This window comes from Catharus ustulatus, chromosome 37 (genome assembly GCF_009819885.2).
Source record: "Catharus ustulatus isolate bCatUst1 chromosome 37, bCatUst1.pri.v2, whole genome shotgun sequence".
Classification (NCBI taxonomy): domain Eukaryota; kingdom Metazoa; phylum Chordata; class Aves; order Passeriformes; family Turdidae; genus Catharus; species Catharus ustulatus.
In genome coordinates this window covers 262,990-278,641 of record NC_046257.1, presented here as the reverse complement: position 1 = coordinate 278,641, position 15,652 = coordinate 262,990, and the positions used below count along the sequence as shown (strand labels likewise).

The window sequence follows — 15,652 nt, the reverse complement described above, 5'->3', positions numbered from 1 at the left end:
AAAAAAACCCAAAAATATTTAAAATATTTTTGGCGGTGTCGTCAAAAAAAATTGAAATTAATTTTTTGGGGTGCCCTAAAAAAACCCCAAATTTTGGATTTTTTAGGGCTCCTCGTGCGTGGCCAAGCACTGGAGCTCGGTGTCCTTCTCCAGGGGGGTGCCCAGGGGGGGAGGGGAGGGATTTTGGGGGTCCCCTCCCCCCGGGAAGGTTCGGCCGCGAGTTTCGGGGAGCAGCAGGAAAGTGAAGAGGGCGAAACCCGCCAGGAGCCCCCCGAAAAGGAGGAAAACGAAGGGGCCAAGGGCGTCCTGAAAGAGAAAAAAAATTTAAAAATTAATTAAAATTATAATTTGGATTTTTTTGGATTTTTTTGGTTAAAATTTGGGGGGGAATTTTGGGTTAAAGGGGTTTAAAAAGGGATTTAAATGTGTTAAATGAGCTCAAAATCCACCCTCCAAAAACATTAAAATATAGTTTAAAATTTAAAATATAATTAAAAATTTAATTTGAATTTTTTGGGATTTTTTGGGTGAAATTTTGGGGGGGAGTTTTGGGTTAAAGGGGTTTAAAAAAGGGATTTAAATGGGTTAAATGAGCCCAAATCCACCCCCCAAAAACATTAAAATATAATTTAAAATTTAAAATATAATTAAAAATTTAATTTGGATTTTTTGGGATTTTTTGGGTGAAATTTTGGGGGGGAATTTTGGGTTAAAGGGGTTTAAAAAGGGATTTAAACGGGTTAAATGAGCTCAAAATCCACCCCCCCAAAAAATTAAAATATAATTTAAAATTTAAAATATAATTAAAAATTTAATTTGAATTTTTTGGGATTTTTTGGGTGAGATTTTGGGGGGGAATTTTGGGTTAACGGGGTTAAAAAATGGATTTAAATGGGTTAAATGAGCCCAAAATCCACCCCCCAAAAACATTAAAATATAATTTAAAATTTAAAATATAATTAAAAATTTAATTTGAATTTTTTGGGATTTTTTTGGTGTAATTTTGGGGGGGAATTTTGGGTTAAAGGGGTTAAAAAGGGGATTAAAATGGGTTAAATGAGCCCAAATCCACCCCCCAAAAACATTAAAATATAATTTAAAATTTAAAATATAATTTAAAATTTAATTTGAATTTTTTGGGATTTTTTTGTGTAAATTTGGGGTGGAATTTTGGGTTAAAGGGGTTTAAAAAAGGGATTTAAATGGATTAAATGAGCTCAAAATCCACCCCAAAATATTCCAAAATATTTCTTGAAACCCTCAAAATCACAAAAAATTTCTTGAATTCCCTCCCAAAAAAATCGCCCCAAAAATTTCTTTAAATCCTCCCCAAAATTTCTTGGATTTCCCCCCAATAATCCCCAAAAATTTCTTAAAATGCCCCCAAAAAATCCGAAAAAAATCCGAAAAAAATCCGAAAAAAATCCCCCCAAAAATCTAAAAAAAATCCCTGAAAACATCTGAAAAAAATCCCAAAGAAACCCCCAAAAAATCCCCAAAAAATCCCCAAAAAAACCCCAAAACCCCCGAAAAAATCCCGAAAAAATCCCCCAAAAAGTCCCAAATTTTTCCCAACCCTTCTCCATACCTGCAGGGCCGGAAAAGCCATCGCCACCCCCAAAAAAATCCCCAAAAAATTCCAAAGAAATCCCCAAAAATTCCCAAAAAATCTCCCAAAAAAGTCCCAAAAAATCCGAAAAAAAATCGAAATAAATTAAAAAAAAATCACAAAAAAATCGCAAAAAATCCCAAAAAAATCCCCCCAAAATTTTTTTTAAAATCCCAAAAAAACCCGAAAAACCCCCAAAAAAATCGGAAAAAAATCCAAAAAAAATTTTAAAAAGCAAAAAATCACCAAAAAAATCCCAAATTTTCCCCAAATTTTCCACAACCCTTCTCCTTACCTGCAGCGCCGGAAAAGCCACGGCCAAAATCCCCCCAAAAATCCCCAAAAAATCCAAAAAAAATCAAAGAAAATCCCCCCAAAATCCAAAAAAATTTTTAAAAATTAAAAAAAAAATACCCCCAAAACCTCGCTAAAAAATCCCAAAAAATCCCCCCAAAAAATCCCCAAAAAATCCCCCCAAAAATCAAAAAAAAAAAAATCGGAAAAAAATCCCAAAAAATAAAAAAAAAATCCCCAAAAATTCCCCCAAAAATCCCAAAAAATCCCAAAAAATCCCTCAAAAAAGAATTTTTAAAAATCCCCAAAAAAATCCCAAAAAATCCCCAAAAATCGTAAAAAAATAAAAAAAATGCAAAAAATCGCCAAAAAAATCCAGAGAAATCCAAAAAAATTCCCAAAAAATCCCCCCCAAATCCCCAAAAAACTCCCCAAAAAATCCCAAAAAAATCCCCAAAACATTAGAAAAAATTGAAAAAAAATTTTTTTTAATAATGCAAAAAATCACCAATAAAATTCAAAAAAATCCCCAAAAAATCCCCAAAAATCCCCAAAACATCGGAAAAATTTTTTTTAAAAATCCCAAAAAAATCCCAAAAAAATCCCAAAAAACCCAAAAAAGATCCCAAAAAAATCCCCAAAAATCCCCCAAAAAATCCCAAAAAATCCCCAAAAAATAAAAAAAAAATAAAAAAAAAATCCAAAAAATCACCAAAAAAATCCCAAAAAATTCCCAAAAAATTCCCAAATTTTCCCCAAATTTTCCCCAATTTTTCCCCACTCCCCCCCTTACCTGCAGTGCGGGAAATGCCATGGCGACGGCCAAAATACCCCAAAAAATCTCAAAAAAATCCCCAAAAAATCCCAAAAAATCCCGAAAAAATCCGAAAAAAATCCCAAAAAAATTCCAAAAAAATCCCAAAAAATCCCAAAAAATCCCCCCAAAAAAATTTTTAAAACTCCCCAAAAAAATCCCAAAAAATCCCCCAAAAATACCCCAAAAATCTGAAAAAAATCGGAAAAAAATCCAAAAAAAATCCAAAAAAAATCCAAAAAAATCCCAAAAAAATCCCCAAAAAATCCCAAAAAAATCCCAAATTTTCCCCAATTTCTCCCCAAAATTTTCCAAACCCTTCTCCTTACCTGCAGTGCCGGGAATGCCATGGCCACGGCCAAAATACCCCCAAAAAATCTCAAAAAATCCCAAAAAATCAAAAAAAATCCCAAAAAATCCAACAAAACCCCAAAAAATCCCCCAAAAATCCCCAAAAAATCTCCAAATATTCCAAAAAATGTCGGAAAAAAATAAAAAAAAAAAGCAAAAAAAAAATGCAAAAAATCACCAAAAAAATCCCTAAAAATCCCCAAAATTTCCCGGACCCCTCCTCCATATCTGTAGGCCATGACCACCCCAAATTCCCCTTAAATATCCCGAAAAAAAATTTTAAAAATTCCAAAAAAATTCAAAATTTCAAAAAAAATTCTAAAAAAAAAAATCCAAAATAATTCCAAAAAAATCTCTAAAAATAAAAAAAAAATCCCCTCCCAAAAATCCCCAAAATAAAAAAAAACACCCAAAAAAACCCCCCAAAAATCCAAAAAAATCCAAAAAAAAATCCAAAAAAAAGAGCAAAAAAATCCCAAAAAAATCCCAAAAAATTCCCAAATTTTCCCCCAATTTCTCCCCAATTTTTCCCACCCCCCCCTTACCTGCAGTGTGGGAAATGCCATGGCGACGGCCAAAATACCCCCAAAAAATCTCAAAAAAAATCCCAAAAAAATCCGAAAAAATCCAAAAAAAATCCGAAAAAAATCCCAAAAAATCCGAAAAAAAATCCAAAAAAATCCCAAGAAAATCCCCAAAAAATAATTTTTAAAGCTCTCCAGAAAAATCCCAAAAAAAACCCAAAAAAATCCCAAAAAATACCCTCAAAAATTCGAAAAAAATCATAAAAAATTCAAAAAAAAGCAAAAAAAATCCAAAAAAAATCCAAAAAAATCCCAAAAAATCCCAAAAACTCCCAAAAAATCCCCTCCAAAAAAATTTCAAAAATCCCCAAAAAAATCCCAAAAAAATCCCAAAAAATACCCCCAAAAATCTGAAAAAAATCGGAAAAAAATTCTAAAAAAATCCAAAAAAAATCCAAAAAAATTCCAAAAAAAATCCAAAAAAATCCCCAAAAATTCCCAAAAAATTCCCAAATTTTCCCCAATTTTTCCCCACCCCTCTCCTTACCTGCAGTGCGGGAAATGCCATGGCGACGGCCAAAATACCCCAAAAAATCTCAAAAAAATCCCAAAAAAATCCCAAAAAATCCCGAAAAAATCCGAAAAAATCCGAAAAAAATCCCCAAAAAATCCCAAAAAATACCCCCAAAAATTCGAAAAAAATCAGAAAAAATTCCAAAAAACATCCAAAAAAAAAGCAAAAAATCACCAAAAAATCACCAAAAAATCAAAAAAAAATCCCCAAAAATTCCCAAAACCACCCCAAATCCTTCCCAACCCTTCTCCTTACCTACAGTGCCGGAAATGCCATCACCACCCCCAAAATCCCTCCAAAAAATCCCCAAAAAATAAAAAAAAAATTAAAAACATTCCAAAAAATGTAAAAATTTTTTTTTTTTAAATCAAAAAAATATCCAAAAAATGCCCCCAAAATTAAAAAAATAAATCCACAAAAAAATCTCAAAAAAATCCCAAAAAAATCCCGAAAAAAATCCAAAGAAAATCCAAAAAAAATCCAAAAAAAATCCAAAAAAAATCCAAAAAAAATCCAAAAAAAATCCAAAAAATCACCAAAAAAATCCCAGTTTTTTTCCCAAAAAAATCCCAAATTTTCCCCAAATTTTCCCCAATTTTTCCCCACCCTTCTCCTTACCTGCAGAGCCGGGAAGGCCATGGCCACGGCGGTGTTGCTGGCCCAGTTGACGAGCCCGGCCAGTCCCAGCGCGGCCCCGCGCGGCCCCGGCGGGAACAGCTCGGCCCCCACGAACCAGGGCAGGGGGCCCGGACCCACCGCGAAAAATCCAACAAAGGCCAGGGCCGAGGCCAGGGCCAGAGCCCCCCACACGGGACCCCCGAGCTGGGACAGGGGACGAGAAATCAGAGAGAGGAACCCCGAAATTTCCGGATTTCAGCATCAAAATCCCGATTTTTTCCCCAAAAAAACCAATTTTTTCCACATTTTTCACACTAAAAATCCCAATTTTTCCCCATTTGGGGCTGGGACCCCCGAGCTGGGAGAGGGGAGGAGAAATCAGGGAGGGGGGAAGCGAAATTTCTGAATTTCTGCATCAAAATCCTGATTTTTTCCCCTTTTTTCCCACCAAAAAATCCAAATTTTTCCTCTAAAAACCCCAAATTTTGCACTCCCTTCTCCCCTGGATTGTGGAGATCCCGAGCTGGGAGAGGGGAAACGAAATCAGAGAGCGGGGAACAGAAATTTCCAAATTTCCAAGCCAAAATCCTGATTTTTTTCCCCAAAAAAACCCAATTTTTCCGCATTTTTCACCCTAAAAATCCCAAATTTTCCACATTTCCCACCCTCTGAATTCCCAAATGGGCGAAATTTGGGGCTGGGGGTGTTGAGGACCCCAAAATCAGAGAGAGGAACCCCCAAATTTCCCCCATTTTCCTTCAAAATCCTAAGTTTTTTCACATTTCTCACCCCGAAAACCCCAATTTTTCCCCATTTTCCACCCAAATTTTCCTCATTTCCCGCCCCTCTCTCCCCTGGATTTTGGGGATCCCGAGCTGGGAGAGGAGAAACAAAATCAGGGAGGGGGGAAGCGAAAATTCCAAATTTTAGCATCGAAATCCTGATTTTTTTCCCCAAAAAAACCAATTTTTTCCACATTTTTCACCCTAAAAATCCCAATTTTTCCCCATTTTCCACCCAAATTTCCCTCATTTGGGGCTGGGGGTGTTGGGGACCCCAAAATCAGAGAGAGGGGGGAAGCGAAATTTCCAAATTTCCGCATCAAAATCCCGATTTTTTTCCCCAAAAAACCCAATTTTGCCCCTTTTTTCCCTTCAAAAATCACAATTTTTCCTCATTTTCCACCCTAAAAATCCCAAATTTTTCTCATTTGGGGCTGGGACCCCCGAGCTGGGACAGGGGAGACGAAATCAGGGAGGGGGGAAGTGAAAATTCTGAATTTCTGCATCAAAATCCTGATTTTTTTCCCCAAAAAACCAATTTTTTCTACATTTTTCACCCTAAAAATCCCAAATTTTCCACATTTTCCACCCTCTAAATCCTCAAATGGGCGAAATTTGGGGCTGGGGGTGTTGGGGACCCCAAAATCAGAGAGCGGGGAAACGAAATTTCCAAATTTCTGCACCAAAATCCTGATTTTTTTCCCACCCCAAAACCCAAATTTTTCTCCGTTTCCCACCCTAAAAACCCCAAATTTCCGGCTGGGACCCCTGAGCTGGGAGAGGGGAAACAACATCAGGCAGGGAGGAACAAAAATTTCCAAATTTCCAAACCAAAATCCCGAATTTTTCCACCAAAATCCCGAATTTTTCCTCATTTCCCACCCCAAAATCCCAAATTTTCCTCATTTCCCACCCTCTAAATTCCCAAATTTTCCTCATTTGGGGCTGGGGGTGTTGGGGACCCCAAAATCAGAGAGTGGGGAACAAAAATTTCCAAATTTCCAAACCAAAATCCCGATTTTTTCCACCAAAATCCCGAATTTTCCCCCATTTCCCACCCCAAAAACTCCAATTTTTCCCCATTTTCCACCCAAATTTTCCTCATTTGGGACTGGGGGTGTTGGGGACACCAAAATCAGGGAGGGGGGAAGCGAAATTTCCAAATTTCCAAACCAAAATCTCGAATTTTTCCACCAAAATCCACCGAAATTTTCCACTTTTTCCCCCTAAAATGCCCAAATTTTCTCCATTTCCCAGGTGGGTTTTGGGATTCCCAGGTGAATTTTGTGTCCCCAGGTAAATTTTGGGATCCTCAGGTGAATTTTCGGATTCCCAGGTGAATTTTGGGGTCCCCAGGTGAATTTTTAGGATCCCCAGGTGAATTTTTGGGATCCCCAGGTGAGTTTTTGGGATTCCCAGGTAAATTTTTGGGATTCCCAGGTGAATTTTTGGGGTCCCGAGGTAAATTTTTAGGATTCCCATTTGAATTTTCGGGTTCCCAGGTAAATTTTGGGTCCCCAGGTGAATTTTTGAGATTCCCAGGTGAATTTTCGGGATCCCCAAGTGAAATTTTTGGATCCCCAGGTGAATTTTTAGGGTCCCCAGGTGAGTTTTTGGGGTACCCCAGGTAAATTTTGGGATTCCCAGGTGAATTTTGGAGCTCACCTTGAGTGCCACGCCCAGCGTCCCGGCGCATCCCATCATGCCCAGCAGCCCCACGAGCTGCAGGAGGCGCCGCCCCGCCCGCTCCACCAGCACCACCTGAGGGGGCGGGGCTTCAGGGGGCCACGCCCACACCGGGCCACGCCCCCAAAATGAGACCACACCCATCCAATCAGAACCACACCCACCCCATTAAGCCCCGCCCCCTCAAGACCACGCCCATCCATTAAGTCCCAGACCACGCCCATTATGAGGCCCCACCTCAAGACCACGCCCACCTAATAAGCCACTCCCTCTTATGACCACGCCCACCCATGAAAGCTACGCCCACTCAGGACCACGCCCATCATGAGGCTCCTCCCCCTCAAGACCACGCCCACACATTAAACCCCTCCCTCATGGCCACGCCCACCTATGAAGACCCTCCCATTTCAAGACCACGCCCATCATGAGGCCCCTCCCCCTTCAGGACCACACCCACCTAAGAAGCCCCACCCCCTTCAAGACCACGCCCACCCATTAAGCCCCACCAGACCACGCCCACCATGAGACCCCACCCACTTCATGGCCACACCCCAGGGAGGCCACGCCCACTCACAAAACCCTCCCCTTATAACCACGCCCATCCATGAAGCCCCTCCCCCTCATGACCACGCCCATCCCGAATAAGAACCCGCCCCCAGGGCCACGCCCTATGGAAACCACGCCCCCATGACCCCGCCCACCGGGTGGGCGTGGCTCACCGACAGCGCCGTGGCCGCCACGTTGACCACGCCCGTGCCGATGGTGCCGACGGCCGGGTCCCGCAGCCCCGCCCCCTCAAAGATGGACGTCGAGTAGTAGAAAATCTGGGCGGGGCCAAAAGGGGGCGTGGTCAGCGGGACACGCCCCTTCAAACCACGCCCACTCGAATTAACCACACCCTAAACCTCTCACAATCCTATTAGTCACGCCCATTAAGCTCCACCCCCTTAATGCCACGCCCACAAAACCACACCCATTTAGGCTCCACCCTTCGTGTTTGGCCACGCCCCTTCCTTCAAGCCCCACCCCCTGTTCTGCTGCTGACTCCGCCCCTTTGGGCCCCGCCCTGTTAAGCCCCGCCTAATCTAATTGAGTGGTAGTTTATGACCACGCCCCTTTTATAAGCCACACCCATTTCCCCACAAACCACGCCCCTTGTACCACAAACCACGCCCATTTTCCCACAAACCCCGCCCATTTCCCCTACTATTTTTGAATTTTTTTACGTTTTTACTGTGTTTATCCCTGTGAGCTTCATAGCCCCGCCCACTGCCACACCCATTTATCTTAAACCACGCCCCTTCCCCCATAAACCACGCCCCTTTTCCTACAAACCCCGCCCATTTTTCACTTTTTTAATTTTTTTTTTTCCCATTTTTTCCGCATTTATCCCCAAGAGCTGCTGCACCCAACATGGCATCATGGCCCCGCCCACTGCCACACCCACTCCACACAAACCACGCCCCTTCCCTCATAAACCACGCCCCTCTGCCTACAAACCACGCCCATTTTCCCACCTTTTTTGTTTTTTTCCCATTTTTACCGTGTTTATCCCCGCGAGTGTCATAGCCCCGCCCACTGCCACACCCATTTAGCGTAAACCACACCCCTTCCCCCATAAACCACGCCCCTTTCCTACAAGTCCTGCCCATTTTTCACTATTTTTGATTTTTTTTCCCCATTTTTACTGTGTTTATCCCTGAGAGCTGCTGCACCCAACATGGCATCATGGCCCCACCCACTGCCACACCCTTCCGCCACAAACCACGCCCCTTCCCCCATAAACCACGCCCCTCTGCCTACAAACCCCGCCCATTTTTCACTATTTTTGATTTTTTTTCCCATTTTTACCACGCTTATCCTCGCGAGCTTCATAACCCCGCCCACTGCCACACCCATTTATCTTAAACCACGCCCCTTCCTGCACAAACCACACCCCTTTTCCTACAAACCCCGCCCATTTCCCCTTTTTTTTAAATTTTTTTTCCCGTTTTTACCGCGTTTATCCCCGAGAGCTGCTGCGCCCAGCGTGACATCATAGCCCCGCCCACTGCCACACCCATTCCATTAAACCCCGCCCCTTTTCCTACAAGCCCCGCCCATTTTCCCAATTTTTTTGGTTTTTTTTCCCCGTTTTTACCGCTTTTATCCCCAAGAGCTGCTGCAACCAACATGGCATCATGGCCCGGCCCACTGCCACACCCATTTCCATTAAACCCCGCCCATTTTTCAATTTTTTTATTTTTTTCCCCATTTTCACCATGTTTATCCCCGAGAGCTGCTGTGCCCAGGGTGACATCATTGCCCCGCCCACTGCCACACCCATTTATCTTATACCACGCCCCTTTCAGCATAAACCACGCCCCTTTTCCTATAAGCCCCGCCCATTTTTCACTATTTTTGATTTTTTTTCCCATTTTTACCGCGTTTATCCCCGAGAGCTGCTGCGCCAGCTGCAGCCCCAGGGTGACGATCAGCGGCTGCCGGTACCGCCGGCTCCGGCACAGCTCCAGCAGCCCCACCTTGGGGGCGGGGCCTCGGCCAAGCTCCGCCTCCAGCGCCGCCAGCCCCGCCTCCGCCGCCGGGCCGGCCAATCGCGACAGGCCTGGGGGGGAAAGGGGAGGGGCTTGTCGTGATAGGGGGAGGGATGGAGGGGAGGGGAGGAAGAGCAGGGATTGAGGAAGAGGAGGAGAAAACGAAGGTGGGGGGGAGGAGGAGGAAGAAGATGGAGGGGATGGAGGAAGAGGAGGAAGAGGAAGGTGAGGGGGAGGAGGATGGAGGAAGAACAGGAAGATGAAGGTGGGGAGGAAGAACGGGAACTGAGGAAGAGGAGGAAGAAGAATGGGAACTGAGGAAGAGGAGGAAGAAGAATGGGAACTGAGGAAGAGGAGGATGGAGGAAGAGGAGGAAGATGAAGGTGAGGAAGGAGAAAGGGATTGAGGAAGAGGAGGAGGAGGGAGAATCAGAGAAAGAGGATGAAGGTGAGGGGGAGGAAGATGGAGGAAGAAGAGGAAGATGAAGGTGGGGAGGAAGAACAGGGATTGAGGAAGAAGAGGAGGATGAAGGGGATGAAGAGGAAGATGAGGAAGGAGAAAGGGATTGAGGAAGAGGAGGAGGAAGAAACAGGAGGGAGGAAGAGGATGGAAGGGATGGAGGAAGAGGAGGAAGATGAAGGCAGGGAGGAAGAACAGGAATTGAGGAAGAGGAGGAAAATTTTGGAGAGGAAGAGGAGGATGAGGGAGACTGAGGAAGAAGAGAAAGGCCAGGAGGAAGAGGAGGAGGAGGAGGAGGAGGAGGAGGAGGAAAATTTGGGACAGAGGAAGAGGAGGATGAAGTTGAGGAGGAAGAACGGGGATGGAGGAGGAGGATGAGGAGGAGGAGCCGCCCCCGCGAGGCCGAAGGCCCCGCACTCACCGCGGCGCGCGCGGCCGCGCTGGCCCCGGGCCAGCAGGAACCGGGGGCTCTCGGGACACAGCGGCAGCAGCAGCAGCTGCAGCGCGGCCGGGAGCAGCCCCGCCCCGAACAGCGCCGGCCACGCCGCCGGCGTCCCCAGCAGCGCCCGCAGCCCCAGCACCTGCGGGAGAGGCCGCTCAGATCGCGATAGGCCGTGATATCGCGTGATATCGCGCGATATCGCGGGGGGAAGGGGCGATATACTGCCGATAATGGCGGGATGTCGCGATATGGGGCGGGATTTGGCGCTCTGTCGTGAGGGGGAGGGGTGTGTCGTGACGTGTCGCGTCCCGAGGAGACCCAACCCCCCCCCCAAAATCCCCTCAGGACCTCCAAGGGCCGCTCCCCAACAAGCCCCGCCCACAAGGACCGCTCCCCACAAGCCACGCCCACCCATAAAGCCCCGCCCACCCGGATCCCACCCCCACAATGCCCCACCCACTGAATTAGGCCCCACCCACTTCTCCTACCGTGCCCTCAGACCCCTCCCCACAAGCCCCGCCCACCCCGAGACCCCACCCAGCCAAGCCCCGCCCACCACCGCAAGCCCCGCCCACTCCAGCACAGCCCCTTAAACCACACCCAATTAAGCCCCGCCCACCTAACACACGCCCACCCTGGAGGCTCCACCCAAAAAAGACCCCACCCCTCCAAACCCCACCCACCTCTGAGACTCCACCCACCCAAGCCCCGCCCACTTCAGCACTACCACATTAAGCCACACCCACTTAGCCCCGCCCACCCTGGAGGCTCCACCCACAAGAGTCCGCCCAACAAGCCACGCCCCCTTTAAGCCCCACCCCGATAGGCCCCGCCCACTTCCTCCCCAAATGTCACCTCCAAAGTCCCTCCCCACAAGCCCCACCCACCATTTCCGACCACGCCCACCACGCCACGCCCCCAGAGGCCCCACCCCGTTTAGCCCCGCCCACCTGCGCGCCCAGGATGCCCAGGACGATGCCGAGCTGGTGCAGGGTCCCCAGCGCCCCCCGCAGCCGCAGCGGCGCCACCTCGCCCACGTAGAGCGGCACCAGCACCGAGACCAGCCCTGGGGGCGGGGCCAGTCGGGACACGCCCCCTCCGAGCGGGGGACACGCCCACAGAGAGCCACGCCCCTCACAGAGCAAGGGCACGCCCCCTCAGTCAGGCCACACCCACAGAGAGCCGTGATTGTGTCACTCATAAAGCCAGGCCACGCCCCCTCAGTCAGGACACACCCACAGAGAGCCACACCCACCACAGCGCAAGGACACGCCCCCTCAGAGTCCGGACACACCCCCCCAGGGAGCCACGCCCATCACAGAGCCAGGCCACGCCCCCCAGTCAGACCACGCCCATCACAAAGCAAGGCCACGCCCCCCACAGCCAAGCCACACCTGCTCACAAAGCCAGACCACGCCCCCACAGCCAGACCACGCCCCCAAACGCAGGCCACGCCCCCAGGCCCCGCCCCCTACCTGAGTAGGCGCCCACGATGAAGCGGCCGATGATGATCAGGGTGTAGGTGGGGCCCAGCTTGGCCCCGCCCATCAAAGCCCCGCCCACCACGGCCAGCCCGTTGGTGGCCAATAGGGCGCCTTTCCTGGGGGGTGGGGGAGGGGAGGGGGCGTGGCCACGGGTGGGGTGGCCACACCCACTTTGGGCGGTGTGAGGCCACGCCCGCTCATCACCTGCCCATTTAGGGCCACACCCGCTAAGCCCCGCCCCCCACAATGTCCTCCAGGCCACGCCCCTTTAACCCCTTCCATTTACGCCCCGCCCAATTCCACGCCAGTTTAAGCCACGCCCACTCAAGCCCCGCCCATTTCCCCCTTAAACCCTCCCCTTTAAGCTCCGCCCCCAGGCTGCTTCCATTTAAACCCCGCCCACTCTGCCACACCCACTCAAGCCCCGCCCATTTCCCCTTAAGCTACTCCCCTTTAAGTCCCGCCTTCCACGTCAATCACATTTAAACCACGCCCACTCTGCCACACCCACTTAAGCCCCGCCCCCTTTCCGTTAAGCCACTCCCCTTTAAGCCCTGCCCAGTATGTTGCACCCAATTAAGCCCCACCCCTTTCTAGTTAAGCCACGCCCAACGACCCCCTCCCATTTAAGCCCCGCCCACTCTGCCACACCCACCCCCATTTTTAACCCCTTCCCTCCCACCCCACCCCAAATTGAAACCCTGCCCCCTCCCCCCTCCCCTTTAAGCCCCACCCAAACACCCCTCTCTTAAGCCCCGCCCCTGCCCCACCCCTTTAAGCCCCGCCCCCTTTACCTGCCCAGCCGCTCGGCCAGGGCCCCGCCCGCCAGGGCCGTGCCCATCCCCCCCACCGAGAAAATGGCGACCGAGAGGGACCAGAGCAGGGAGATGGTCTGGGGGGGAGGGGGCGACCCCCAGCGCCGCGCCCACGTGGCGTTGTACTCCCCTTCCAGGACCTGCAATTTGGGGAGGGGGCAACGAATTGGGGAGGGGACCCCGAACTGGGGAGGGGGCATCGAATTTGGGGAGGGGGACCCCGATTTGGGGAGGGGGCGACCCCCAGTGCTGAGCCCAGGTGGCGTTGTACTCCCCTTCCAGGACCTGGAATTTGGGGAGGGGGCCCAAACTGGGGAGGGGGCACCTGAATTTGGGGGGGTGGGAACCTGAATTGGGGGAGGGGATCGTAAATTTGGGGAGGGGGTGACCCCCAGCGCAGCACCCACGTGGCGTTGTACTCCCCTTCCAGGACCTGCGATTTGGGGAGGGGGCCCCCGAATTTGGGGAGGGGGAACCCGAATTAGGGGGGTGGGAACCTGAATTTGGGGAGGGGGCGCCCGAATTTGGGCTCCCCACGGAATTTTTTGGGTCCCTCCCGACATTTGTGACCCCCCAAAAACATTTGGAATCGCCCAAAAATTTCGGATTTTTTTTGGGTCTGGGGTCTCCCTCGGGGTCTGAAATTGATCCCCGAATTTTTTGGGGTCTCCCCAAGAATTTTTTGGGGTCCCCACAAAATTTTTTGGCTCCCTCCCGACATTTGGAACCCCCCCCAAAAAAAAAAAAACAATTTGGAATCCCCCTAAAAATTCGGATTTTTAATTGGGTCTGGGGTCTCCCTCATTTTTTGGGGGTCTCCCTCTTTATCCCAGGGGTCTCCCCGATAATTTTTGGGGTCCCCCCGAATTTTTGGGGTCCCCCCGGTACCTTTTGGGGCGCGTTGATGACTCCGATGTTGAATCCGAACCCCAGCGAGCTCAGCGAGGCGGCGAACACGGTCAGGGCCAGGGCGGGGGTCAGCGAGGGGGGCGGCGACCCCCCCGGGGGGCAACGGGGACCCCCCTCATCCTCCTGGGCAATTTGGGGAGGGGTCTCAGGGGGGGGGAACCCAAAAAAATTGGGGACCCCCCCTCAAATCGGCGAAAAAATCGGAATTTTTGGGGATTTTTGGGGATTTTTTGGGGTTTTTTTGGGATTTTTTGGGGGGATTTTTGGGGAAATTTGGGGAGGTTTTGGGGGGTCTCGACTTCCTGGGGGAGGGGTCGGGGTGGGGGGAGCCCAAAAACAATTTGGGGAGGGGGAAAAGTTGGGGACCCCCCCTCAAATCGGCAAAAAAATCGGAATTTTTGGGGATTTTTGGGGGATTTTGGGGGGAATTTTGGGATTTTTTGGGGGAGATTTTTGGGGGGGGTTTGGGGGGTCTCGTCCTCCTGGGCAATTTGGGGAGGGGTCTCAGTGGGGGGGGAACCCAAAAAAGTTGGGGACCCCCCCTCAAATCGGCAAAAAATTCCGAATTTTTGGGGATTTTTGGGGGGGATTTTGGGGATTTTTGGGGGGATTTGGGGAAATTTGGGGAAGTTTTGGGGGTCTCGAGGGGGTTCAAGGTGGGGGAACCCCAAAGAAAATTTGGGGAGGGGGAAAAGTTGGGGACCCCCCCTCAAATCGGCAAAAAAATCTGAATTTTTTTGATTTTTTGGGATTTTTGGGGGGATTTTTGGGAGATTTTTGGGGGATTTTTGGGGGGATTTTGGGGGATTTTTGGGGTGGGGGAGGGGATTTTTGGGGTGGGGGAGGGGCGGGACCCCCGGGACCCCTCCCCAAATTCCCGTTGGGATTTCCCGCCCCTCCCCCACCCTCGGGACCCCCCAAAATCCCCCCCAAAAAATTTCCGCCCCTCCCCCACTCCCGGTACCTCCTCGTCCTCCTGGATCTGCTGGAACCCCCTGGGCATGGTGATTGATTAATTACTTGATTAATTAACGGGCTAATTGATTAATTAACACGCTGATTAATTAATTAAAGCGCTGATTGATTAATTAATGAGGTTATTTAGTTAATTAGGGGTTAATGAGGGGGGGGGAGGGGCCCCCCCGGGAGGGGTTCCCGGGGGGGGGAGGGGTTAATTAAAGGTTAATTAGGGGTTAATTAAGATTAATTAGGGGTCAGAGTGGAAATTAAGGATTAATTAAGAATTAATTAAGGATTAATTAAAGATTTAGGAGGTTAAAAGGGGGAGGAGGAATTAATGAAGGGGGGGTCAGGGGGGTTAATTAAGGATTTGGGTTAATTAAGTGTTAATTAGGGATTAATTAAGTGTTAATTAAGTATTAATTAGCGGTTAATTAAGGGTTAATTAAGGATTAATTAAGGATTTGAGGGGTTAAAAGGGGGTGGGGGAATTAATGAGGGGAGGTCAGGGGGGTTAATTAAGGATTGGGGGTTAATTAAGGGTTAATTAAGGATCGCGGTGGTGCCGGAGATAATTGGGGGGGTTAATTAAGTATTAATTAGCGGTTAATTAGGAGTTATTAAGGAATCAGCGCGTCCCGGGGTTAATTAAGGATTAATTAGGGGTCGATGTGTAACCGCGGATTAATTAAGAATTAATTTAGGATTATTTAAAGATTAATTTATGATTAATTAAGGGTTAATTAAGGAATAATTTAAGATTAATTAGGGATTAATTAGGAGTCCCGGAGGGGATC

The 15,652-nt window shown here is 48.4% G+C and overlaps 1 protein-coding gene across 1 annotated transcript; it reads right to left on the bottom strand.

The window, feature by feature from the left end:
* Window positions 1-43: 43 nt before the first annotated feature.
* On the bottom strand, window positions 44-14,964 carry LOC117009889 (solute carrier family 2, facilitated glucose transporter member 4-like). Its single transcript, XM_033084242.1, has 11 exons — window positions 14,860-14,964; window positions 13,875-14,018; window positions 12,966-13,126; window positions 12,163-12,287; window positions 11,638-11,753; window positions 10,667-10,826; window positions 9,676-9,857; window positions 7,972-8,076; window positions 7,232-7,327; window positions 4,785-4,988; window positions 44-306 (listed from the first exon to the last, which is right to left on the bottom strand). Exons 1-11 carry the CDS (start codon window positions 14,896-14,898, stop codon window positions 103-105), a joined length of 1,536 nt encoding a protein of 511 aa, XP_032940133.1. The 5' UTR covers window positions 14,899-14,964; the 3' UTR covers window positions 44-102.
* Window positions 14,965-15,652: the final 688 nt, after the last annotated feature.

Bases quoted from the DNA above. Each gene is read 5' to 3' on its own strand.
- LOC117009889 (XM_033084242.1), bottom strand. From the start codon at position 14,898: ATGCCCAGGGGGTTCCAGCAGATCCAGGAGGACGAGGAG. The intron at 8,077-9,675 runs GTAAAAATGGGA...GGCCCCGCCCAG, and splicing joins AGCTCTCGGGGATAAACGCG to ATTTTCTACTACTCGACGTC. The intron at 307-4,784 runs GTAAGGAGAAGG...TTTCTCTTTCAG, and splicing joins TGGCCTTCCCGGCTCTGCAG to GACGCCCTTGGCCCCTTCGT.